This window comes from Etheostoma cragini, chromosome 18, assembly GCF_013103735.1.
Source record: "Etheostoma cragini isolate CJK2018 chromosome 18, CSU_Ecrag_1.0, whole genome shotgun sequence".
Classification (NCBI taxonomy): Eukaryota; Metazoa; Chordata; class Actinopteri; order Perciformes; family Percidae; genus Etheostoma; species Etheostoma cragini.
In genome coordinates this window covers 9,271,957-9,295,963 of record NC_048424.1, presented here as the reverse complement: position 1 = coordinate 9,295,963, position 24,007 = coordinate 9,271,957, and the positions used below count along the sequence as shown (strand labels likewise).

The 24,007-nt window shown below is 39.6% G+C and overlaps 5 protein-coding genes and 1 non-coding gene across 10 annotated transcripts in view; 2 read left to right on the top strand and 4 right to left on the bottom strand.

The window, feature by feature from the left end:
• utrn (utrophin) overlaps positions 1-3,260 on the bottom strand; it is a 140,861-nt gene extending 137,601 nt beyond the window's left edge. The window contains exons 1-2 of the mRNA XM_034900315.1: positions 2,826-3,260; positions 593-757 (exon numbers count right to left, since the gene is read on the bottom strand). Coding sequence (XP_034756206.1) covers positions 593-665 — 73 coding nt within the window. The 5' untranslated portion in view covers positions 666-757; positions 2,826-3,260. The remainder of the gene's footprint in view (positions 1-592; positions 758-2,825) is intronic.
• Positions 3,261-6,711: 3,451 nt separating this feature from the next.
• trnal-uaa lies at positions 6,712-6,794 on the bottom strand. Its single transcript has one exon. It is a non-coding gene; the product is annotated as a tRNA-Leu (tRNA).
• Positions 6,795-8,271: 1,477 nt separating this feature from the next.
• On the top strand, positions 8,272-10,875 carry LOC117961443. Its single transcript, XM_034900111.1, has 4 exons — positions 8,272-8,763; positions 9,790-9,945; positions 10,275-10,432; positions 10,516-10,875. The coding sequence occupies exons 1-4, from the start codon at positions 8,711-8,713 to the stop codon at positions 10,857-10,859; spliced, it is 711 nt and encodes a 236-aa protein (XP_034756002.1). The 5' UTR covers positions 8,272-8,710; the 3' UTR covers positions 10,860-10,875.
• Positions 10,876-11,798: 923 nt separating this feature from the next.
• On the bottom strand, positions 11,799-14,129 carry LOC117961441 (syntaxin-11-like). 3 transcript variants are annotated; one of them, XM_034900106.1, is made up of 2 exons: positions 14,045-14,129; positions 11,799-12,787 (listed from the first exon to the last, which is right to left on the bottom strand). In XM_034900106.1, the coding sequence occupies exon 2, from the start codon at positions 12,780-12,782 to the stop codon at positions 11,880-11,882; it is 903 nt and encodes a 300-aa protein (XP_034755997.1). In that variant the 5' UTR covers positions 12,783-12,787; positions 14,045-14,129; the 3' UTR covers positions 11,799-11,879. The 3 variants fall into 3 exon arrangements, with proteins under 3 accessions (XP_034755997.1, XP_034755998.1, XP_034755996.1); XM_034900107.1 differs by lacking the exon at positions 14,045-14,129 and adding an exon at positions 13,656-13,909; XM_034900105.1 differs by lacking the exon at positions 14,045-14,129 and adding an exon at positions 13,762-13,909.
• Positions 14,130-14,692: 563 nt separating this feature from the next.
• On the bottom strand, positions 14,693-17,691 carry LOC117961442 (syntaxin-11-like). Of its 2 annotated transcripts, XM_034900108.1 has the most exons (3): positions 17,415-17,691; positions 16,457-16,460; positions 14,693-16,411 (listed from the first exon to the last, which is right to left on the bottom strand). In XM_034900108.1, the coding sequence occupies exon 3, from the start codon at positions 16,292-16,294 to the stop codon at positions 15,395-15,397; it is 900 nt and encodes a 299-aa protein (XP_034755999.1). In that variant the 5' UTR covers positions 16,295-16,411; positions 16,457-16,460; positions 17,415-17,691; the 3' UTR covers positions 14,693-15,394. The 2 variants fall into 2 exon arrangements, with proteins under 2 accessions (XP_034755999.1, XP_034756000.1); XM_034900109.1 differs by lacking the exon at positions 16,457-16,460 and having other exon boundaries at positions 17,415-17,690.
• Positions 17,692-19,129: 1,438 nt separating this feature from the next.
• Positions 19,130-24,007, top strand: part of mthfd1l (methylenetetrahydrofolate dehydrogenase (NADP+ dependent) 1 like) — a 31,931-nt gene continuing 27,053 nt past the window's right edge. The window contains exons 1-7 of one of the 2 annotated variants that reach the window (XM_034900103.1): positions 19,130-19,588; positions 20,660-20,744; positions 20,858-20,908; positions 21,021-21,074; positions 21,461-21,585; positions 22,217-22,317; positions 23,382-23,518. In XM_034900103.1, the coding sequence (XP_034755994.1) occupies positions 19,353-19,588; positions 20,660-20,744; positions 20,858-20,908; positions 21,021-21,074; positions 21,461-21,585; positions 22,217-22,317; positions 23,382-23,518 (789 nt within the window). In that variant the 5' untranslated portion in view covers positions 19,130-19,352. Of the gene's footprint in view, positions 19,589-20,495; positions 20,516-20,659; positions 20,745-20,857; positions 20,909-21,020; positions 21,075-21,460; positions 21,586-22,216; positions 22,318-23,381; positions 23,519-24,007 lie in introns of those variants that run through there. The other variant, XM_034900104.1, reaches the window with a different exon arrangement.

Below are 24,007 nucleotides of genomic sequence, written 5' to 3'. Positions count from 1 at the left end.
ACACACACACACACACACACACACACACACACACACACACACACACACACACACACACACACACACACACAGTGCTGATCCTGAATGTTTGTTCAAATTATGCATGCCTCCTGCTAGCACAACAATTCTTTCTCTCTCTCTCTCTCTCTCTCTCTCTCTCTAACAAAAGATTAACCAATGGAATGATCAGCAGAGAAAGGGATCACAGGCTGCAGCTCTTTAAACCTATCCCTGCATTCTTGTCTTCCATTTTCTCCGCTGCCATTGATCACCTTGCCTGTGACTCTCTCTTTCACCTTGTTACAATCAACCATCTCCTGTTATCTCCACGCCTTTGTTGCTCTGCTTTGCCTCTGTCCCTTTTCCTTTGCCTCCATGGGAACTGTGGTTAACCATGCACAACAGGATTTCTGGCTCTGTCAGTGTTTCGTTTCAGTGACTGCCCGTATGCACGTACAACTAAATGGTCTTTCAATGTAGTTATAAGACAACCAGTTATTTTGCTAAAGATCCACGCATGCTTACACACTTTGCAACCAGTGTGTCCAACTTGGAACATCAAACAAACAAGACACTAAATCTCAAAACATACCAGATCTCCATTTGATGATGTCGTTGAACTCTTCGTTGGCACCGCCCTCGGCTATGTTACCTTGTGATGCCATGGCAGCCAACAAACTCAATGCTTGATCAGTTGAAAGTGGGTGATACAGATGCAAGCCTCCTGGCACACAGTGCAACAGGCCTCTTTCTGCACCTGTAAGTAAGAATAGAACTTTCTGCATTAATGTGACTTCAAGCAGTGGGAAAAATCTCAAAATGAGGCCTGGAGAGTTGAGCGGTCACACGCATCAAGGCTGCACACACAAAACATTCAAACATGCTCACACACAGGAAGCTCTGGCACTTCATGATTAACACCGTGGGCCATTAAAACACTAACAGCTGTTTGAAACTTCACCTCCATGACAACGCTTGGGATAGACAAACTGATGTCACACCATGACCCGAAGGCTCTGACACACCAACCCGACGGCCGACCGTCGGCAGAAAAGATTGGGATGATCGGACTGATCATTCTGCAAGAAGTGCCTCGGTACACACGCTGACCTGATTGAACGTTCTGTGTGTGCAGTACGTGGCGCCGATGTGTATTATTGCCCCGAAAAAATGCAAAACGCAAAAGACCAACGCGTGAAGTCAGTCTGGCTTCTCCTGAATTTCAAAGCTGACAATGATTGCAGCTCGTTCGAAATATGATCTCACATTTCACAAAAATAGTACACCGAAACATGTTTCTGAAAACATTTTAAGTGAGAAATAGTCTTAATCGACAATGGTCAGTTTGGGCGATTTTTATCAGATCTTGAGAGGCGTTTGTCATGCTCATCCCACATTTTAACATAACATAACATTTATTTTAACATAAGTTCACTGACTCGCTAGTCAAGGGATAGCACTCCACCAATCAGATTGGCCCTTGAGTCAGACTGCCCCTCTTCCAATTCAACAAGTCAAATCGGCCTAAATTAAAGAAGACAGCTGGTCCAACTGACGACGGCACGGAACACACCAAACAGACTTGAGTCACCGACCTCGCCAGACTCTCCGACGGCTGACAATCGGGTTGGTGTGTCAGTGCCTTTAGGGTCACAATCTTGCTTATTTTGCTTTGGTTGGTTCCAACAAACCATCATACACAGTCAAATCTAAAACCTTCTTCTAATGTTCAGTTCTGATGAACAAAGTTTTTTGCACTCGAGAAGTCATAAGATTTCAATAAATACATAGTCCAACTATGCCGAGTTGGCTAGTAATTTCAGACCCTGACATTGATTTCAGAGATATCTGACAGAATTACGTAAGATGGCACAGCATGACTGCATGAGGTAGGTTTACCATCATGCAAACTAGTTGTGTTTTTCATAGAATTCAATTGTTCAGGGTTCAAAAGTCCCTTGTCCAGAGCAGCTAACCCTAAACTGTGATTTCTTGCAAGTGGTGAGAGTTTCCCTTAGGGGATTCATTAAATATTACATTGCACTGAAATTTGAATGTCTTCTAATGTGCTAATATTTGCAATTGCTACTGTCTTTTCTATTTGTAGCTTTTCAGTTTCATAAAGGCCGCTTAACACAATCTGTCATAATTCCAAATGTCCAGTTTGACCTATAGGTCAGCTGGTGCTGCAGTTTCACAGGTCATCTTCCTGCATCTTGTTTCAGCTTTTATAGCCTGCTTTTAAATGTAAGTCAATGCTTGTGGGTATGTTCTGTTTTAATTCAGGGTATGCTTTCATAAAAAAAAAACTCTTGTTCACTCCTAATATTGCTTTTACCATGAAAGGCGTGTATGTGCAGTTTTCTCGAGCAGGGCTTGGTGAGTTACAGTTCTTCGGGGATGACGCAAGACCCAAAAATAACAACTGTAAACTCAAGAAAAAGGCAGACCCATCTATCTTGCTGGTGTCTTTACAATTTCGGTTCCTCTCACTGTGAAAGGAGTAGTTTTGACAACTAAGGCAAAGCGACTGTGAAGGGATACCAGTTTAATGTGAAATAGTTGGACTTCAACAGGCAGAAGTGTAGTTTAGTACTTTCAAGACTGGTTGATTTTAACAGCAGTTTCTTCGGATCCATTTAAAGTACTCATGTGGTGTGTTAATCTAACGAGATTACCGCCACACACAAACAAACAATCATACTGATACAGGACACCTAAAGGGATTTTGTTGTGGCCTTGTCGTGGTTCGTGTGTGATTTCTTAGGTTCGACTGCGGTCCGAGCAGTGGGTCCGGGACACATAGATCCAACTCACACACTCACCTCTGCTGTCACCAAGGAGTCAGAAGACGTGCTCCCTCGGAACCAGTCGAAGGCGTGTAGAGTAGAGTAGAGTGTGGATAGACAAAAAAAAGTCAAATGTGTATGTATGTAAGTACATTAATCCAATTAGTCTAAGGCATTTTCTACGCGGTACGAGGCACTCTTCTTAACTAACGTAAGCTAACTGAATAGAACCGTCTTCAAGCGCATCCAGTCTCCACAATGTACCCCAAAAAAAGCTTTCAAATACGCCTTTTTGCAACGCAACGCTGAGCACGTCCTACCGTAGTCTTTAAAGCACACGGCAGGCTGTTTCTTGGAAACAGAGAGGTGGTTATTACATTTCACGGGTGAACGCCGCGGTACGGTGGACTCAGGTCCCACAACTTTGTTCCTGTTGCTTTACTTGACTATTTCTCCCTGCTGCTTACATCGATGCTGAACTCAACAAAGTTGGCTAAACATAACGGAAATGCTAGAACCGGTCCTTCAAAGTAAAAGGTTTATGAAGCTAGCCCCACTATGGCAATCACTAAGAACTCATGCCAACTGGCAATGGTGGTCGCTCCTGTTGCCTTTACTGATAATTGTGCTTTTTAAATACTTTATCGCCTTATTAATGTGATATGTTACCATTAATGTTTCCAACATAAACAGGTGCCCTGTCACCCCGGCCTTACATTTCATGAATGACGTTTAAAGGATTTATATGACATGAAATATGAGTGAAACAGTATCGGTAATTATGTCATTTGCTATTGATCCCCGCTTTACTCACGCTGGTCATCATTTTAGAAAAGTAGGCCTTAAGTGAATCGGCAATTAAATTTATTTTGAAAGTTTCAACCGGAATCACAGTGTTGACTATGGGTAGCTTGACACTGGTCTGGAGTTTTCCCCTCTGGCTGTAAAAGTTTTCATGACGCGGAGATGGAAACATGGCGCGGTGGGCGTCACGTGACGTAACATCAACCAAACCAGTGGGAATCACGAAACTTTACAAGAAACTTTAACTGTGGAAGAATAACTGGAATGTTATAGGGGCATTCGAAACTTTTCCACGTAAAGGAACTACTATTGGCTATTTACACAATGCCTTTGGCTCCAAAATATTTGTTTTATTGCAATATAAAATATCTATAACATTTAGATTATTTTACTCACTTGAATTATGAACTTTTGCGGTGATGAAAATAACTGTTCAGGTTTTTTACCAAAGTAAAAGTAGCAGTATTACAGCACAAAAAAAAATCTAATATGAGTAAAAGTACTATGCAGCCAAACTCTTACTTTAGTCTAAGAACAGAGTAAGGCTTTTACCATTCAAATTTTAATAAAACATCAAAAATGTACTATGTTAGTATATAGGACTATCATAACTGATATATGTATATAAGCAGCATTTAAATGCTGTAACAGGTCATACTTTCTACCCTGTTAGTCACTTTAATCTATAACTGATCATGTGTTTTATGTAAATAATTATTCTGAAAAGTAACTAGTAAATATGATCAGATACAGGACATGTAAATACTATATATATTAAAAATACAATATTTCCCATGTGGAAAACTTTGAAGTTATTTATCATTTTGTAAGGGCACACTGCCTGTACATATGCATGTACTGTAAGTATTTTAGTTTCATCTCAAAACTCGTACTAAATTTATCCTTTGCCATGTTTTTGGAGTACAAAAAATAATGAATTATCTAGATGTTAGATGAAACTATAATACATGCATAAATGCTTGGCTTGTAACACACATTTTCACAACATAAAAAATGGCCTCGCTATAAATTAATTGAATTTCCATTATTTTAGAATGAATGTATAAAACATTTCATAAAACATTTCACTCAATAATAATAAACTTTATATAGCAACTTTAAACATAACATGCAAACAAAAAAGAGCAGACCACTTCAAGTGTATACACAGAAGGAAGTAACATTGCAAAATAATGTAAAAAAAATAGCATTTACAATATAAATGACCATAATACAGTAATAATAACAGCAATTATCATAACCATAATCCCTTCTCTTGTCTCAAGTTTCATTTTATTATACTGAGTAATGTGTTGGCCTAAAAAGCAACAACTTGTCCAATAACTGAAGGGACTGAACAACATATTAAGGCCCATTGGAAGCAGGTTTTGGGGATGCAGAGACGTTGATGGTCCATTATGAGACCATAACCATCCCCCTCCCTCTTCTCAGTTGTCAGAGCTCTTTTGTGGATGCTTGCTCGCACAGCTCAAAGAAGAAGCTCAAGTTTACAAATTAGTGCTCTCAAACACCTATCAAGTGACAGCCTATGTATTTAGTGGTGAGTATGGGGAGAGAAAAGGGGGGACAGGTGGGAATGCTCACAGGTGGTTCACTGACATGTTGACAGAGATTGAGTAAAATAAGGAAATCTAAGGTATCAACACACCAGTACACAACTGCCCTGTATGCACATAATGATCTACTGCAGTCAGTCACAGACCTGCTACACATGTAATACATGTTGACATTTATCAATCAAATCAATCAATCAAAATGTATTTAAATAGCACTTTACAACAACCAGCAGGTATCCAAAGTGCTTAACAAAATGAGTAAAAACATACAACAGAAAGAGTAAACATAGAAAACAGTAAAATCAGAAAAGGTTACAAAGAAACAAAAGAATACAAATTGTCACACCACTGCTACGTATTAAAAGCCAGACTGAACAGATATGTTTTAAGTTTGGACCTAAAAAGAGTGACATCTGTAACAGTAGCCTACGCATATCAGGAGGTAACTTGTTCCAGAGTCTCGGGGCTGCAACTGCAAAAGCCTGATCACCCCACCGTTTATACCTGGACCTTGGGACTTCTAAAACCAACTGATTTGAAGACCGCAATGACCGGTTGTGTTCCCGCACAGTTAAAATTCCAGACAAGTACTCTGGGGCAAGACCATTTAAAGCTTTAAAAAACAAACAATAAAATCTTAAAATCTATTCTAAAACTCACCGGGAGCCAATGCAGGGTGTAGGGAACGGAAGTGATGTGTGCACTTTTTAATGTGTGCGAAAGACCTAATTTGAATATCAATAGGTAGAGGAAATTTCAAACAGCTTATTTTTTCCAACTACACTTCTTGAATGCATGTGACCACTGCAAAACAACTTTTGAATAGCACTTTAGAAGAGTTACAGCTGTAAAGCTTTTCCTGTGGAAGATGCGGATGACTGGGTATCCACGAGTCCAAGGCATCGCCCTAGCTGTGAAATTATAGGGGTTAGAGTGTGTAGGCCTTCAATGAGCCAGTGTTGGACTACAGCCCAGAGACTACAAGGGTGGTCTAGAGTGCCCTCTTCTGTCCCAAAGGTGTAACTGAACTACTCCTACACAAAAGGAGGATTTTACTAAACAAATACAGCGTAAAACGACATATATTCAAACTTTGACTGTTGGAGCCAAGCAGGAGGTGGGCTTGTACTGTAAAACTTATCTAAATAGTCAATTTTTTATTGGACTAAATAGCCTTTATCTACCTCTCAGATTATTCAGCCGTTAGGTGCATTCATTGTATCGCAGTAGAGAATTAATACTTAAAATATCACAACAGAGGAACTGTCTTTTTTTATTATTATTGTTTTTACTTTGATCAGGTTAACATTTTATGGAAGCTAATGTGGGTTACGTTTCTCATATGTGCAATTATGACCTCAGAACTACAATATAGTGTCTTCGATGTAACTCGCGTTGCAGTTTCCTACATTCCTGTCCTCTGGATGAGTTAATTGGCATGTACTGCTTATGACGCATCTCAAGCTCGTCTTTTCGGAGACGTTCCATGTGGTTATTCTAGGTCATTTCCTGATGTTGACATAAACAACGCTAAAAGTTTATACCAGGAGTGGGGTTCGAACCCACGCGGACATATGTCCATTGGATCTTAAGTCCAACGCCTTAACCACTCGGCCATCCTGGTACACACACCGCATTCTGCTTTCTTTCCTCTTCAAAATCTCGACATCACCGACGACAGAGGTTTGTGATGGAATGTGTTTCGTGTTTGATCTTTAATTGACTACTGGGATGGTAATACACACCATTGTTAAGTAGTACCACATCAACAATTACTCATGAGTAGAACTATGTCGCTATAACGTGTTAGCAGCTAGCAGTTAACGTTAACTTGTGGAGTGGCAGACTCGGGCGAACTTGCAAATGTCACGCTTGTTGACAACTATAAACAGCTAACGTTACAGAGAGGCGCGTCAAAGAGATATTTTTTAGCATAACTTGGGCTTGTGTGCTTCACCAACTAGCTAGCTACTCGAAGAAAATCAGAAAAGGCACTGGTGATTTGACGCGGGCACATTCAGTACGTCACCGTGCTTTGATCAAGCTCCGCCCACATACGTCACCTGTGCTGCGTTCAGGGCAAGTGAAAATCTTTGAGGTTTGTCATCACGTCACCATTTATAATAACAACACATTTTATTTAAAGCGCCTTTCATAACACCCCATTTAACAAACAAAAAAGGACACTAAAATTATAGTAATCTCATAAAGGTGTCAGTTTGACTGAATGTGCATATCCAATCTAGGCAGACGTGCAAACACAGTATGGTCAACTCATTGATCAGGCTTAAATGACCGCGAGCAACAGTCCAGAGACAGGGGAATATTTTGTCATCCTTGCGAGCCATGTAGATTTTTTTGCGACCGAGGAGGTGGGCACACTGGGCGTCAGAGAATGTTAATTGCATTGATACAGCTCCGCAGAATGTGCACTCATCTGGTAAAGTTCACTTATTATTTCCCCATCCTTACTCCAGCAGATATATGAAGTTATTGTGGGTAATTAGTCCTATGGCCTTGGCTGATGTGGGCTTAGCTGATGTGGTAATTACTGTCTATGGGGAAACTTACTTGTACATCAAATATAATTATCGACGTATTCTGGAGAAAAAGTAAAATAACCGAAAATAAACATGCTAGACGGAGCGGCACAATCTCGCTAACGTTCCCGTTACTATACACCATTTAGCGCGCTATGATTTAGAACAATAAGATGAACAAAACACGATATTCAAAACTATTTAAAAGGCAACAGTTTTTTTAACGAATAAAAATAGAATGTGTTAGTCTGCATGTAGGTATAGATGACTATTCCATTCGTATATTTGTTTGTGTAATTTGAAATAATTGTTATCGTCTTTAAGGGCGATTGGAATCAATTTGACTATCTTGCACGTTGAAATATGACGCTAAACCAAAGCAGCGACGCCAGGGGACCTGATCAAGCGTCAACATGTTACGAGTTGAGAGTGCATGTGCACTTCTTTTAGTATGAAGGCAGAGGATAGACTGAAAATACTAAAGGACTCGAGTTTTCACATGCCTATTAACCATGAAATCCTATAGCTATTTGTTACACACACGTATAATAGCTGGATTGATATGACATTCTTTCAGGTGCCATTCCAGCGTTGATTAAAGTGCATTATGCCGTTCATCTTGTTCCAAGCCCTAAACACCTGGAACCACTTCACGAGGTCAGAATGTATCTTTACTCCCCGTAGTGTGTAATCGTTGAAAAATGTATGATCCAACTGCACTTTGCATATTCAGAATATGAAAAAAGTCTGTGGAATTAACATAATCTCGCACAGGGTGACCGACTACTCTACTGCATGGGGGTTGGAATCCTCATTACGCGCCAAAAAGCGCATCATCACAAGCAACGTCCTTAGCAACCAGCTGTGCATCAGAGTAATGCGCTGGTGTTTATTTTTAGCAGCTTTCGGCTGCTGCGTGCTACTCTCGTTCAATCCATGCGTTTATGCGTTTAACACATTGCCCATCCACACCGCCTGACGAGCGATTCCCCTCAAAACCATGAGGCTGCAAGATACGCGGCAAAACGGCTATCGACAAGCCACATATATGAGGTGAGGTGATCTATTTATAATGCTAAATTTATGGAGACATTATTTTAGCTGGGCATTCATGAAGAAAACACAAAATTGTTAAGTTAACTGTAGCTGCTTGTATTTCTTCTTTTTTTTATTTTCCCTTTCTATTTCTCTTTAAATAGGCTATTGTCCTCTCGAATTTGCGGATATAATTGTGATTACTCATGTTCTTCTTCCTATCAGAAGGTCTGCCTTCCCTAGCATGAAACATCAAACATAGTTCCAGTCCTATGGTAAAATTCCTCAACTGGATTTATGGGCTAATAGTCCTACAGCAACCTTCTAAAGTTTAAGATTAGTCTTTAGTGCTAGCACTTTGCAACTTTCACCACTATGTAGGCTCAATTGAGCAAAAAATGTAATTCTTCGAATTTATTGAAAAAACCTAACTCCATTGAGCACTTTTTTACTTAATTGACAAAAAACTTGTTCCATTGCATTTTCAAACTGTCCTTCACAAAAAAATACAGCAATTTTTGAAAACATGATTTTTGAAACAGGCCGCTGTAAATAAATATATAATATATAAATATTATAACTACTACAAATTCTCCCTTAATAAATCTCCAAAGTTCATATATATATATACTGTATATACACACATGACAGTATGGTGATTAGTATAATGGTAAATTTCTGAATATTATCTCCTAAACTGAATTAATCATTATTTTGAATTTTATTCAAGCTGCTTGATCAATAGACATACGCATTTTTTATCAGTAGTTTAGTCAGTGGAATTATCTAAACTTTTTAGGGATATGCTTACCAAAATGTGTGGCTGGGCTTACTCCTGTAGGGGTTTTGTGCAGATTCTGAAATTAGATCTGCTTAAAAGCAACATTTTAAATGCTTTCTGTCAATATCTGTGAGGGTTTTGTTCAATTTGAGCTTTTTTGACTTGTTTCTTTTATACCTTGTCTTAATGCCATTATATGTCTGATGTGAGTTAATTAAAGCACCATTGTTGAAGCTGTAAACTGGCCTTCCCTTCATGCCTAGGAAGCACTCTGGCTGTCAGACAGGCCAGAAAAAGGCCTCCATGACCACAGAGTACCAGGAGAAGTTCCTTTCCCCGCTCTGCTACAAGGCTATTGTCTCAGCCCCATCACAGAAAGGCCCTTACCATGCACTGAAAGGGACAAGTGCAGATGTGAGGTATGATCTTAAGTGTTTGTCTTACCTCTCTAGTGAGAGGCACTAAATAGTCCAGGATGCAGTGCAGCAGGCTCTCTACCCACCTGGGTGCCACATTTTCAGGCTGCCCTAGATTTGGTGGTGAAAGTTGGTATTGGACAGGGCAGGACGCAAAATAATCCCTCAGATGTGTTGAAGATCACATAACTAACAGATATCTTTTTGTTTTGTACAGGATTTAGGGAAGCACATTATTTACAGAGCATCGGGAGAATTTTCGATGTCGGAAGTGTTTTGAAACGAAGAAGTTCTAAAGCAAAAAAATCTCACATCATTGACGTGTGTTTCAGATCATACTATTTGGTCCAAAAAAGGATCCCAAAGGCCCCACAGCCCGTGGGCCATCGAAGCAGCAACCCTCTACACATTCCTACACACGTCGTCGCAAACCAAATGGCATCCCAGTTGGAGGACAACCCATCAGTTCACCAAAGTACACAATTTGATAGTTTGTATAGTCGTACATCGCAGAAATAATAACAAATATACACTTCCTGTTTCAAATCCACTGTCGCTGTCTCCTGTTCTCAGATGATTTCCGAGCATTGAAAGCAAACAAGTGCAGCTCCCGGAAAACTTCTGTTCAAGTTGCAGCTAACTCTAAACCAGTCCCAAAGATGCAACAACCACAACCTTTTGAAAACGTCACCAGCTACAGATCTGATTATGTCACCCATCAGTTGCCCCCCAGGAGGCGCAGGGAGAAGCCTTTGGTAAAAAGGCCGTCATATCCTCCTGTGGACTTGAAGCCAAAGGTGGCTTGGAACACAAACCAAGAACTTTTTGACGAAGCCAGTGAATTCTTTCAGCAATTCAAGACCTGGTCCCTCGAAAACCAGTTCCACAGCCAAGGCAAAAAGTCTGAGATTACATAAATAAAAAAAAGCTCTGCAATTATGCAATGGCAACTTGTTTTATATACTATTAAGCATCTCACTGATACTCCAAAGCACAACTCATTTCGACTGTTAAGTAAACTACTTAACTGAAGGCATTTCATATTGAATATTTTCAGTGGAAAACAAGTAAGACACCTAAATGCAGTCTATCACAACAATTAATGGTGTGTGTAAAACCATAATTTGTGTTTGCCTTTTCATCTGGGATGAATGCTATATCAAAACTACAGTAACATGCACATTGTTCTGGTTATAAAAGAATCATCTCAAACAAACTTAATCAAAAGCACAACTGTGTTATAAAAAACTAATCAAATAATCATTATCATCAACACATGCTTTTGGATTAAAAAGTAGGACACTCTGAATGACACACTTAGTAATCGTGGGAAGATATTATGCGGCCGAGTCAGTAATTCCTGTACTGCGACTGACATTGTAAGCTTATCCTGAAAGTAAAAAATTCACATATTCATATTGATGATGTACTTTATTATATAAGATAGAAGACAACTCCCATGATCCCACACGACTTCATGATGTCAACAAAAGTCCATGTTTACATCATAGGTTTTACCCCTAGCAACAAAAAAATTGAATATTGCACATTCAACTGTAAACATGTCTCTTGCACACATCCACAATTGGATTATTTTTTATCCAACTAACAAAATTATATTTTACTGTAGATTAAATTTTAGACTCCAAACCTTGTGCCGTTATCGTTTTGGACAGCTAAAAAGAACTGGTGTGTATTGTGTTTAATTCACAGTAAATGCTTATATCAATGGAGAAATTCAGTGCGCTACACTCTTCAGGGCAAAGTTGTTCCTCTTACACTTTCTGCTCACGAGGGTGCTTGTAAAGGTGCCATTTACTGTGAGTTCAACACATTGCATGAAATTTGAAATTTGAAGCTGTCCACAACGGTTTTTACACTTGTCAAAATTTAATTTTTCAAATCCTACATAAAGTTGCATAAAGTCAAAGTAAGCCCTAAAATGATTGGTTGTGTCTCCAACAGGGTAGACAGGGACAACATTGCTGAAAAGGATTCTTCCTCTTGTACTGTAGGGCCTTTTTGATGTCAACGTTGATTTTGTCAACACAGTCTTGAGTGCCCCGCACATTAGACTCAATGTTATCAAGCATGCATCCGTGCTCCTCCACCATCAAGGCCATGTGCAGGAACAGTTCATGGACCTCCTTCAGCCTGAGCTCCAGCTCCACCAGCTCCTTGTGTCTGCCCTTGATCTCACACATCGCCCAGGGGGACGAGCGTGCACCTTGTGTCTGCAGGCTCTGGGACAGCTCAGCCCATCCCTCACCACCTTTGTCCACCATAACATCCAGCTGGACATCGGTGATGTCGGTACCCATTATGGAGGCCTGTCTCTGGATCCTCCTCCGACATGCATTTCTCTGCATCTCCTCCGCCTCATTATAGTCACTCATGGCAGCATGGAAGGCACGGATCAGTGTGTCATACTGAGTTCGGGCAATGCGACTAACAGCAGAGTTGGGACCTTCTTTTACCTCTAACCCGCTGCTCTCTTTACCCAGGGCCTGAAGACGGATGTGCAGAGCCTCCCCATGTTGCTGGATCCCCCTGGCGATGGAGTCAGAGTCCTTTTTGAGTAGGGTGAGACGCCGCACAGAGGTGCCAAAGCGTTCGTTATGCATGCTCAGACGCTCCACCTTTAAGTGGAGCAAGGAGATGTCCTTGCGTATGGAGTGGGCCTCCCTCAGGATGTTGTCAATAGGTGAGGAGTCCTCATACAACAATGCCTGTTGGGGCAAAGTGTCCTTGTCTACATCATACTCTGCTCTATAAAACTCTGGCTCGCAGTCCTCCTGCTCCTTCCTAATGGTCTGAAGCCTCTCCAGCATGTCCCGCATTCTGCCTGAGAGACCAATGCAAAGCAATGTATTGGTTATTGTGCTCGTCTCTAGTCTAGCTTTTGGTCTGATGTAGAGTTGAAGCAATTCCATGTTTTTAAGACATTCAAATAGATACAATTTATAATGCAAAATTAGTATCACATGTTCTACAAGGTCGGATGCAGGTCCCTTTTTGTGGTAGAACCCTCTTCATAGTGATGAAATGCAGTGTTTGCCAAATATATTATAAAAAGGTAATTTTCCCTTCAAGTTCCAAAACGTTTATTTAGTACATTACACTTCCAAGTTCAGACTTTAGCTGACTTAATAGAATAATTTGTATTATCACAACGTGATGTATATTGTTCATTGCATCTAAAAACAGACTCTTATTAATTTTTCATCTAAAAAGGTAAAGCTTCCCATGTTCCATTGTAAATAAGCTTATGTTAAAAAGTAAACCGTTGGAAGAACCAGAATTTAAAATGGTCACCTAATGTACTGCACTTTTTTTTGTGTACAATACTATGTGAATCTACTTGCAGTAATACTAATACTATGTAAAATGATGAATGAGAAATTAATGTTTTTCCAAAAAGAAGAAATATAGGGTTCCCTATAAAAAATAAAAAACAGATACACACCAATACACAGTGAGTTCTGTGATGACAGCATGTACAAGTTCATGGGTAGTTTACTCTGGGATACTACATCACCCAGCCAAAGCTAACATGTCATTATTATACAACTCCTGCAACACAGACTGGCCCCACTGCTAATCTGCAGTAGGTGAACAACAATGATTGCAGTCACAGCTTAAAGCATTTTCTTTCAAACCAGGCCAACCAGGAACAAGAAAGACATATTATTCCAAAAAAAAAAAGACATTACCTTTGAAAGTAGAGTTAGTGGAGAAAATTGTGTTTAAGAAGTTCTTCAGCACAATCACTTTGTCAACCACATGCTGCACAAAACTTTAAAAAATGGTGGTGCTTGCCTAAATCTCTGCCACGCATTCTTTCTTTCAGTCTCAGTCCATACACAGAATATCCATCTCCTTATATAATATTTGTGGAACAGAATCCTTAAACTGCTTTAGAAGCTATCACAATGTATGAAGAAAAAAAAAAAGTCTTCTTCTTGATGGCCATTGAATCAGTCCCATCTTTCTGCACTAATTAAGTCCAATTATCCACTTGTTGCCAGGTGCTTCTGTTAAACATACTCCATTGGAAAATAGAATTCAACTATCAATTCACTATCAATTCAAAGTGTATTACCTCTTATGACTGGCTCCCACCAAATCAGAAAGCAAGTAAATCCCTCCACTGTGTCTCACACTGATTTATTTGGTCCGAGGCAGATTGTGTTCTGTTGAAGGAAGTCTGCTTTGTTTTTAGCGTGTGTGTAACTGCCACCCCTTTCAGCTGACAGACATATGATGGGCCTTTCCAACCCCTGCAACACTCCTTAAAGAAAGATGCATTTTTGGCTGCTTCCTGAAGACTTTAGAAAGCCCTGGATTGGCCAGACTATTTCCAATTATATACATTTACTTCAGAGCGAAAAAAGACCTCGACCCCTATTGGCCCATTACAAACATTTAATTCACATTTTAAACAAGTCATCACTGCTACTGGATAGCAGGGCGGCAAACAATGTATGAAAGAAACCAAGATCTACTAAAGAAAATCCCTAAATTGACAAAAAGTAGGTGGTTCTTTGCTTCTGCAGATATTGTACCTGTTGGTTTAGAAAACTGTATTTATGTAGCATTGCTGCTTATAGTAAAAGCAAGTCGAAGTGCCCCTTGTGTCTGAGTGATTGAAAACTTAAATTAAGAATATATGTTAATGTATTCTAAACACTACATCTCAGCAGGTCTTTATGTTCATACCATGTAAATTTTATGATCAAACAAAAATGAAGACAGACTCACTCCGATTTTAATATAACTGTTTATGTAACATACATGACACCACAGAAGAAAGGTATTATCAGCCAATTATTCAATAAAATAGCAGTGAAAATAACAGATTAGGGTACATCACAAAACATAATTTGGGTGATCCCTGCCTAACAGTAAGACTGTTAATAAATCCTATTTAAACTCCCATCACTTTTCAGTTACTGGTGTCTTCAAAAGAGATGGTAAATATGAGAACAACTTGCATATCATAATGCTTCTTCGGGCTTCACTATTAGTGCTGGTTACTGCATCCGGAAGCATCGTGTCAAGCAGCATGCCTAAAAATTGCACATTACATTTTTTTTTCAATGACACAACATGAATGCCAATTAATACCATATGCTTCAGTTCTGCAGTACACCTGAGTCATGGGGGAATTAATTCAGATTTGAGATCCCAGTTTAAAATCTTTCACACAAATATAACAGACATCATTGTAAAATATTTTACTCAAGCATTTTTGTCTCTCATCTAGACAAAAAAAGTTTTAACTTCTTTGATTTACATCCTGGAAATTGTATTATTATTATCTATAGCTCCATAGACCATGTTGATAAAGACTTTGTGACAATACGAACAATAGCAGTTTTAAATGTCCCTGTCTGGAGACAGCAACTGCATATTTTGCCATCCCGCTGCTAATCTCTGTACTGTACAGTCATTAGTCCACACATGGGAAACAGCTGCAGAACATCTTTTTAAAAGGGTTGTTCTTGTCGTGACGTTTGGCTTTGCCAAGTTTGAAAAGGGCCTCCTTTATGCCTTCATCGGTTTTCTGAACGTTGGTTTGGATGGTGGTCAGCATGGGGCCTTGCTCCTCCACCAGCAGGGCAATATCCAGGAAAATCTCATGGATGCCATTGATACGGGTCTCCAGATCAATCAACTCCTGGTGACGTTTCTCAATCTGCGACAGAGCTGATCGAGCCGTTTTACCTTCAGCCATTATGTTGTCATTAAAGATGTTCCACTGACCTTTCTCAATCATCTCCTCCACCTCCTCTCCTGTCACCTCACGTCCCACTATCTCCATTTGCCTCTGGATTTGGGCCTTACAGTTCTCCCGATGGCTCATCTCAGCCTCGTTATAGTCAAACATGGTATCGCGGAAACCATTGCTGAGGCAAGCATATTGGGTTCTGGCAATACGTGTGATGGCAGAATTGGAGCCATATTCTTCTTCTAGCTTGTGGGCTTCGGCGTCCATGTCCCGCAGGCGTGCCAGCACACCCTCAGCCCGTGCTTTTATATCAGCACCAATAGCGTTGGAGTCCCTTTTGATAGTGCTCATGGTGGTGACACCCTGGACCATGCGAGAATTCTGCTCACGAAGCCTTTTAATCTCAACACGGATGAGCTGGATCTCTCTGTGGATATCCTGGGACTTGGAAAAAACATCCTCCAGAGCAGGGCTGTTGTCCTCAAACACCACTGCCTCATGGGGCAACTCCATCTCCAGGTCAACGTTGCTGAAGGTGTCGGAGCCAGTGGAGTCGGCATACTCCATCTGCTCCACATGGCCGGTGGACACTTCCTGCAGGTGGCTCAGTCTGTCCCTCATGGTTGGTCTTGAGAACAAGTCAAGGTTACCGATGTCAAGATGATTTCCTCTGTCTGGTTCTCTTTCCTCTTATAACACACATTGGTAAAGATGACTTAGTTAGGATCGCTGGATGAACTGAAAGGGCAAATAACAAATCTTAGGATACACAGCACATGGAACTGAACTTTTTTCACCATTGATGGCTCAACATGTAAAAAAAGAACACAGATTACATTCAAACAGAAAACATTTGCCAGTTTAAACACAACCGGTGTCTCATTTAAGCTGGCATGCATGTTTAAAAGTATTTTCCTTCTTCCTTTAGTTGTCACCCACCCAGCACTGGCTTAACTGGTTCTCCAGAGAATAGTCAAAGGTGTTGCTCCTCACCAAACTAGTTCTTGTAACTTGTGATGTGTCTGACATCTTTTTCTAGAAATTTATTTAGAGTATGAATGTAACTGGAGCATCAGACTAAGCAGATACAGGAACATCTTGGACCTTGAGTTTGAGCTATTAAAAATAGAAATACCTAAAACTAAAAATATATACACATATCCAATGTGAAATGAGGAGGCTGGTGACATCATTAGAGGGCATTTCAAAAGGCAACTAGTGCAAAAGTTTCCATAAATCAGTAACCCTTTCCATAGGAACAATATTATTTATTGTAGACTATTACAATGCTCCAGAAATACTGCTTTAATAGTTACTTATTCACATGATCTTAAACTGCTTAGTCTTATGGTTAAAATAGCAAAGTAAATGGCAAGGCTATATTGTGGGTACAAACAATTAAGACTTTATATGGTAAATGTCAGAGTTACAAATGGTAAACTATATAAAATCTGCCCTATGTGCATTTATTTTAGAAGAAGATACAAATGTTTGTTGTTTTTCAGATAGAGCATAATCAGGTCTCTTATAAATGAGATTTTGATCTGTTTCCTCACTAATTAAATGGATATTACTGAGTTTGTATTGCCACATAAATCCCAGGAACATTTTATGATAGACCCCAACACACACCGGATAACACGGTCCTATATTAATAGGTTAATAATTTCCTACAATCTCGGCCAAAAATCAACTCTCTCAATTGCATGCAGGATTAGAAGATCTAAGGAAAGCTTCTTACCTGTTGAATTCTGATGTCCACAGATATCAACCGTTGTTCTTCAATGTAAGGTGACCATTGTGCCACAGCGACATTCTACAGTAATGAAGTCGACTGCTCCGGCTGTGAGCAGGAAGAACTTTAGGGCCCTATATGCGTAATGCAGCTATCTCTGGAGCCAGACAGGTAGTCAACTGTTTGTTCGATTGCGCCACGCCACGCAACTCTTCTGATTTCAGGAATGAAGTCCGGTCGGTTTGGCCCTCGCAGTGACGCTGCATCACTGGAGTGTCGTTTTTTAGATAGGACAAGATGTCGTGCAGCTGATGTGCATAAAGCGTAGTGAGTGCCAAGGTTCACTTGAAGCTAGCTGAATAAATGTAAATGACAGGTGGTTTTGACGGGAATCTCTAAAGGTGTATGACTCTGGCAAGTCGACACCTGTTAAGGACCATCCTTGTCTCATCAACTGCAGCCACTGCGGAAGGATTTCTTTGTGAGTAAGCAGACGGTCCTGATGGGCATAGAGCATACAGCCAAGCCCATGTGAATTAGTTAAAATGTTCCCATCCACGCCCAAATCTCTCAGACACACACACACACACACACACACACACACACACACACACACGCGCGCGCGCGCAGACCAAGGAGGTTTGTACCTGCCCCATTGCACAATTAAGGCAGATTTGAAATTAACTGACATTTGCTCAGTTGTTAACATAAATCTGTATTTTCCATAATTTATCAAAATGGTTGTAGGTGGCAAGTCAAGGCCCAGACAGAGAGGCACCTTTTCAAATGATGGTTCATACTTGCAGCAGGAAGTTGTATATTAGCCTTGTATCCACTGCAAAATCAGTAAGCAATACAGTACATTATATGAGCATGAATATACAGTGGGGCCTAAAAGGATGGCAGTAAGTAAAGTAAAGTCATTAATAGAGGGTGCCTGGTTAGTCACATTCTATTGATTTCTATGTGAATGATTTGTTGCCTTTGTTTTTTGAATGTGGTGTCCATCCATTTAACTGTAAGTACATTCATTCACATACTTATATAATTGTATGGTTATTCATCTCTTGGCTAATTCTTGCTCCTTTTTATTTCGGCTGCTGATGGTCAATTGAGTGTCTGCAGTGTTCGCCTGTGTTGAGCTTATACTTAATTTTACTCCATTTAATGCGCCTCTCTTCATTCATGTGTCAACTTGTTGTATTGCTATATTCAAATGTAGTCTGTATGGTTTAAGATAATACCCATAGGTTATTATTTGGTGTAGCCTATAGCTGGCATCATTGGGGCAATGATATGACTGGGTTTATTGGTTTCTATTGTTTTCTCTCTTTCTTCAATTCCTCCCCTTTTCAGGGATTGAACGTACAGTCCAAAGTTTGTGAACCTTCTTGGCCTGAACTGACATCCTCCCATCTTTCTGTGTCAACCATAGACCGTTAATATTAATCAATCATCAATATATATATGGTGTTAACATAGCACGTGAACCCGCGTGACCTCAAGCAAGTCTTTTCTTCTGGGGATGCTGCATTCAAGTACACCTCGGAAATTCTATGTAACTTTTCCAGCGTGCGTTGGTTAGTAACAAAATACACCTTACGCCCAAAATGTTGGCTATATTTCCATGCAGTCCTTTAACAAGGTCACCAACCAACATTTCCAAATGTTTGCGCCCCAAAAGTCTTACAGCTTGCTATAATAAAGCGTCACATTTGTGCGTTGTTCGTGTATGCCGATGTCTTCACATTTCCGACTGCCCCTGAAGAGTACACCTCCATCAGGACCCTGTGTTGACTTGCCACCTCAACTTTCTTTTTGTTCCTTCTGGAGGTTGAATCCCTCGCTAACCACCGTAAGGACAAAACGAGAAGAAACCCGTATTCGGTACAATTATAAAACATAAAAATAACGTGAAGTTAGTTAGTTAGTTTGTAGTGAGCCATGAAGTTGTCTTTAGTCCGTAGTGCTTGTGGCAGCCTTCGGATACATCCAGCCTGTCCAGGAAGCAGGGTTAGCGGCTTGACACGGAGATGCCTACCGGTTGGTCCTCCCAACACCCGGTTGATCGTCCGGACAGCAAAGGCTACTAGCAGCGGCGGTACCATCCCAAAATTATCCGTCAGCTTTGGGAAACGCTCTCAAAAGAATGATGGCTTTGACTACGACGGTTCTTTGAGGTAAGTGTGTCTGTGGCCGCACACGACTTACTTATTGTCATATTTGTATTACATTTAACTGAAAATAAAACACAATCGAGTGATGAACATGAACGTTTAGCTACGTATTTCCGGTAGTGATGGCGGTTTTACTCAAGAATATCAGCCAGTTCAGCACGTGTCCTCGATACATAGAGACGCCAGCTGATGTAACTTTTCTCCATTGTTGCCAAACACATGATGCCAAACCGTGTGCGTGATCCTAGTTAGCTAGAAGTGGGCTCGAGCTAGATAATGTTTACATTTTGGTCAACATGTAGGTCATTGTGTTAAATGTGTTAACGTATCAGCCCCTCCCACTTTTCACCACAAGCGCAGTAAGGTGGTCAATCGGTGCACTCGCACAATTTGGATTTTATCCACATAAATAACAGTGCAAATAAAATCTTGTTTTCATTAGGGCTGGGACGATAAGCTTTCCCACCGATTCGATTCTTTTAGCATACACGGGTGCAGATTCGATTTGTATTGCAATTTTCATTCATGGCGATTCTAGAAGTATTGGGTTTCCATAGTGTTGACTATTGCGATTTTCTTTCCCTTCTTTAAAAAAACAGAACAGTTTAATAACACACTTCTATGGAAAATGTATCATTAGACTTAAAAAAAAAAGTCTTCTTAAAAGAATGCACTTCACATGTCATTCAGTCTGACATATTTCATTTCTTAAGAAGTACATCACATGGATTTTCTGCATGTTTTGCTTTCGCTCTGAATGGCTGGAAACGGACATCATGTAGTTGGCGATACTGCAAAAAAAGAAAATATTTAGGTCAATCACTGGTAAAATATATAAGTAATTAAATAAATGGGGGGACCTCTAGCTCATTTAAAGGTTTACCCGTCCTCCCAGTTAGCCAACAAACACAGATAGTATCCACTTTTCTGGTGAGAAGAGATTTTTTTTCAAAATCTTACAGAATAAATGTCTTTGACCTAATGTATGTGTTTGATTTTAATGTTAAAAAACGTTGTGTGTAGCCCTAAATGGATTATTGGAAAAAGCTATCAAGTTTTTTTTTTCTCTCACAGGGAAGTGGTTCAAAGCACCAAGGAGGCAATGTTGGCTCTGCAGGGAAGAAACCCAACAGTCCAACCATTGCTAGTCATTATACAGGTATTTTAAGCAAAAACAGAAGAACTATGTAGGATTTTTAATTTCCAATGTTGCCTTAAATACTTTCTAACCTTAGAGTAAGGTCAGGTCTATGTGCTTATTTTATCTCAAAGGCAGGTGAAGATGACGGTTTGTTGGAGATCAATAAGAAAATGGCAGAAAGGGTAAATTCCTTTCCTTTCCTTCTGATCCTCTGAATTTGATCCATTTTGTCTTTTTCACAAATCTACACAATAGTTCAAGCAGTTAACTCTGTCATTGTCTGTATGTCCAAAGATTGGCTTAAACATCACCCAGATTTGTCTGGCAAAGGAATGCAGTGAAGATGAAGTAAGTGAATCTGACTAATTTCCTTAGTCACTCCTTCGGATCCTCTTTGTATTCCTTTTTTATTTCATGGTATTCTACAACATTGTGTGAGTGGTATGGTAAGCTGCCTCTCAGTTGTTGCTTTTGGCTAGACTGATGTCTGACTGTCATATAAGCTGACCGTGGATGATTTATATTACAATTCCTGCTGTTTGCTGTATCGCTCTTTACCTTTTTCTTAATTAATCAAAGAAAATTTACCTTTTTAGGTGTCTAGGTTAAGGTTTTCTATAGACAATATACAGAGACTGTGATATTAACAGTTTCAAAGGTTCCATTTTCTACTGTTCCTATTGCAACTTTACCTTCTGTTTGTCTGTGTGTGGTCTTTGTGTAAATGTGTGTAGATTGTAGAGGAGGTGTTGAAGCTGAATGAAGACCCCAGGGTGCACGGAGTCTACCTCCACCTCCCTCCTGCCTACATCACCAGTCGAGTGTTGAACACAATCAAACCTGAGAAGGATGTAGACGGGTAAAAACCTGCTCTAGCCAAATAGGATCATTGCATTTAAAACGTCTGAGTTTTCTAATCTCACATAGAAAGACATAACAATGAAGAGTATATATCTTTTAAATAGCACATGCTGTTATTACACAGATATTTTACTGTGTATTTACAATTGGTTGTATCTCTAGTTGTTCCTCTTTATAAATCTGCTGCCAGCAGTCTGCCAGATATCTGCAGTGCGTGTTTCTAAATAAATGCATTTACTCACATGGTACACCAAATCACAGAGGGCTGCACAGAATTAAGACGTCTAAATGCAGAGTGTGTGACTTCGGCAGACAAGTGAATGAAAACATTTGCAAGGCACCCTTCATAATTACCACAAATTAAAGAGAGCTGGACCATGGACACGTGTTGTATAGCAAGTTCATTTAAAAAAAATAGTTGAGGTTGTCCTATGAAAAACTAAGAGATAGTGTGTGTGTGTGTGTGTGTGTGAGTGTGCAGTACAGGCCAAACATTTTCTAAAGATACTTGATACTGTCATTCATAGCACTTGACAAAATAAACTTAATGCCAGGTAGAAGAATAATGAATTAGATTTATATTGAAAATGAAAAGTGTCATATTTTTGTCCCTTCTTGTCTTGTTACAGGATATCCGATTTGAACATTGGCCGTCTGGTACGAGGAGACCTAAGCAAAGGCTTTGTGCCCCCTACAGTCAGCGCTGTGCTGGATCTGCTGGAGAAACATGGTATACACTCTGGTATATGTAGCTGTAATGACACTTACATTTCCTTTTTAACGGGCCTTTTTATTAAATTTTTTTAGAGACGTCAACCCATGCAAAACCCAGTTGTAGCTGGTTAAATTATAGAGGGAGAGTTTGATTACGGCAAGCTACAGTTGTAGAAAGCACTGACAATCAGTATTGTGGCTCACCAGATATTACTCATCACTAATTTTATTAGATACAGCTGTGTCGGTAGTACATTCATGCTGGAGAAATGTCTAAATTAGATGTATTTAATACCGGTGTGCTTTTTTGACATGGCATGACAACAGTCCTGTTTACTAATTCTATACTTTGAACGTTACTAGATGTTGCAGAACAGAATACTGTTAATGAATGTCAAGCAAACAGCAGCTTTGAGAAACCTTTGTCGATTTCAATATTTGAGAATTCAACAAAGCAAGCCCAGTTTTTAAGGAATTTGTACTTTCTTCAGAATGAACACACCATGTGCTTAAAAACCTCATCAAAATCAGCATATGGTATAGATAGCATAAGAATTGGCGCAATTGTGTGTGAGGAGTCTTTTGCAAAATCACTTTGCATTTTGCACTTCAAAAGTGCAGATTGAAGTGAAATGCAAATGTCACAATGTCAGTGTGAACATTAAGCTAAGATACTTACTTGGAAAAAACACAAGACACATAAAAAAAGGCTGACTCACTATACTAAGTATTTTGTTCATGACCAATTTAACCTACACCGAGGTTCAGAGGGTAGGGGGTCAAAGTTCACATGTACATAGGTCACTGTTATTTTGAGTAAAGAATTTGGGTGTGGTTGCAGTTGTATATGGGGTGGTAAATTCCAAAATATAAAATGCACCGGCATTAGATTTGAAAATAGGCCACATATCAGCATACCCTCTCTGTAATTATGACAAAGTGTTGCCCAAAGGTTTTTAACACCTACTTTTTTAAATGGTGTGCTAACTAATTTCCATCCATGTCCAGATGGTCAACATTTTTATATGTATCATGAATATTTAACTGCATGGCTTTATGTTGCATGTGATACTTCTGCAGATTCTGCTTTGGAAGGGAAAGCTGTGTTGCTTATTGGAGGAGAAGGACCCCTAGGGCTGTCCTTGCAGTGCCTGATTGAAAGAAGTGGAATGGTAGCTCTCAAGGGACATTGGAGCTCCAAAAATCTACAGAGACAGGTGTGGTGTTGTTTATATATATATATATATTTTACCTTTTTCAAAAAAAAGTTTTACTTTGGTTATTTAAAAAAAAGAAAAGTTTAACTAAGTCCTTTTTTTTGTTCAGATTGACATTTTGTTTGTTCTGAATATGTTATTTTTGTGTTTCGAGTATCATTTGCTTGACAAGCACCTCTAAAGCCATGGCTTTATAAATGAAAAGGCTTTTAATGCGCTACATCCTCACATCTGTTGTCATTCTTCAGTTGCACTAGCTACAGTTTGTGCAGTTTTAATGGCCAACCACATGGAGTCAGTCTCTGCTTTTTAAAATGTGGTGTCATAAAATGTGATGTGTTGCAACAGAGTCTGGACTCTGCATTGTTTCAGTCTGCTTCACTTCTTTTTGCTTTAAGTGCTTGTCTTATTTTTTTTTTTTTATACTTATTTTTTATTGAACATTTCTGAACCCATACAGTGGAGAGGCATCAATACATTCAACTTCAT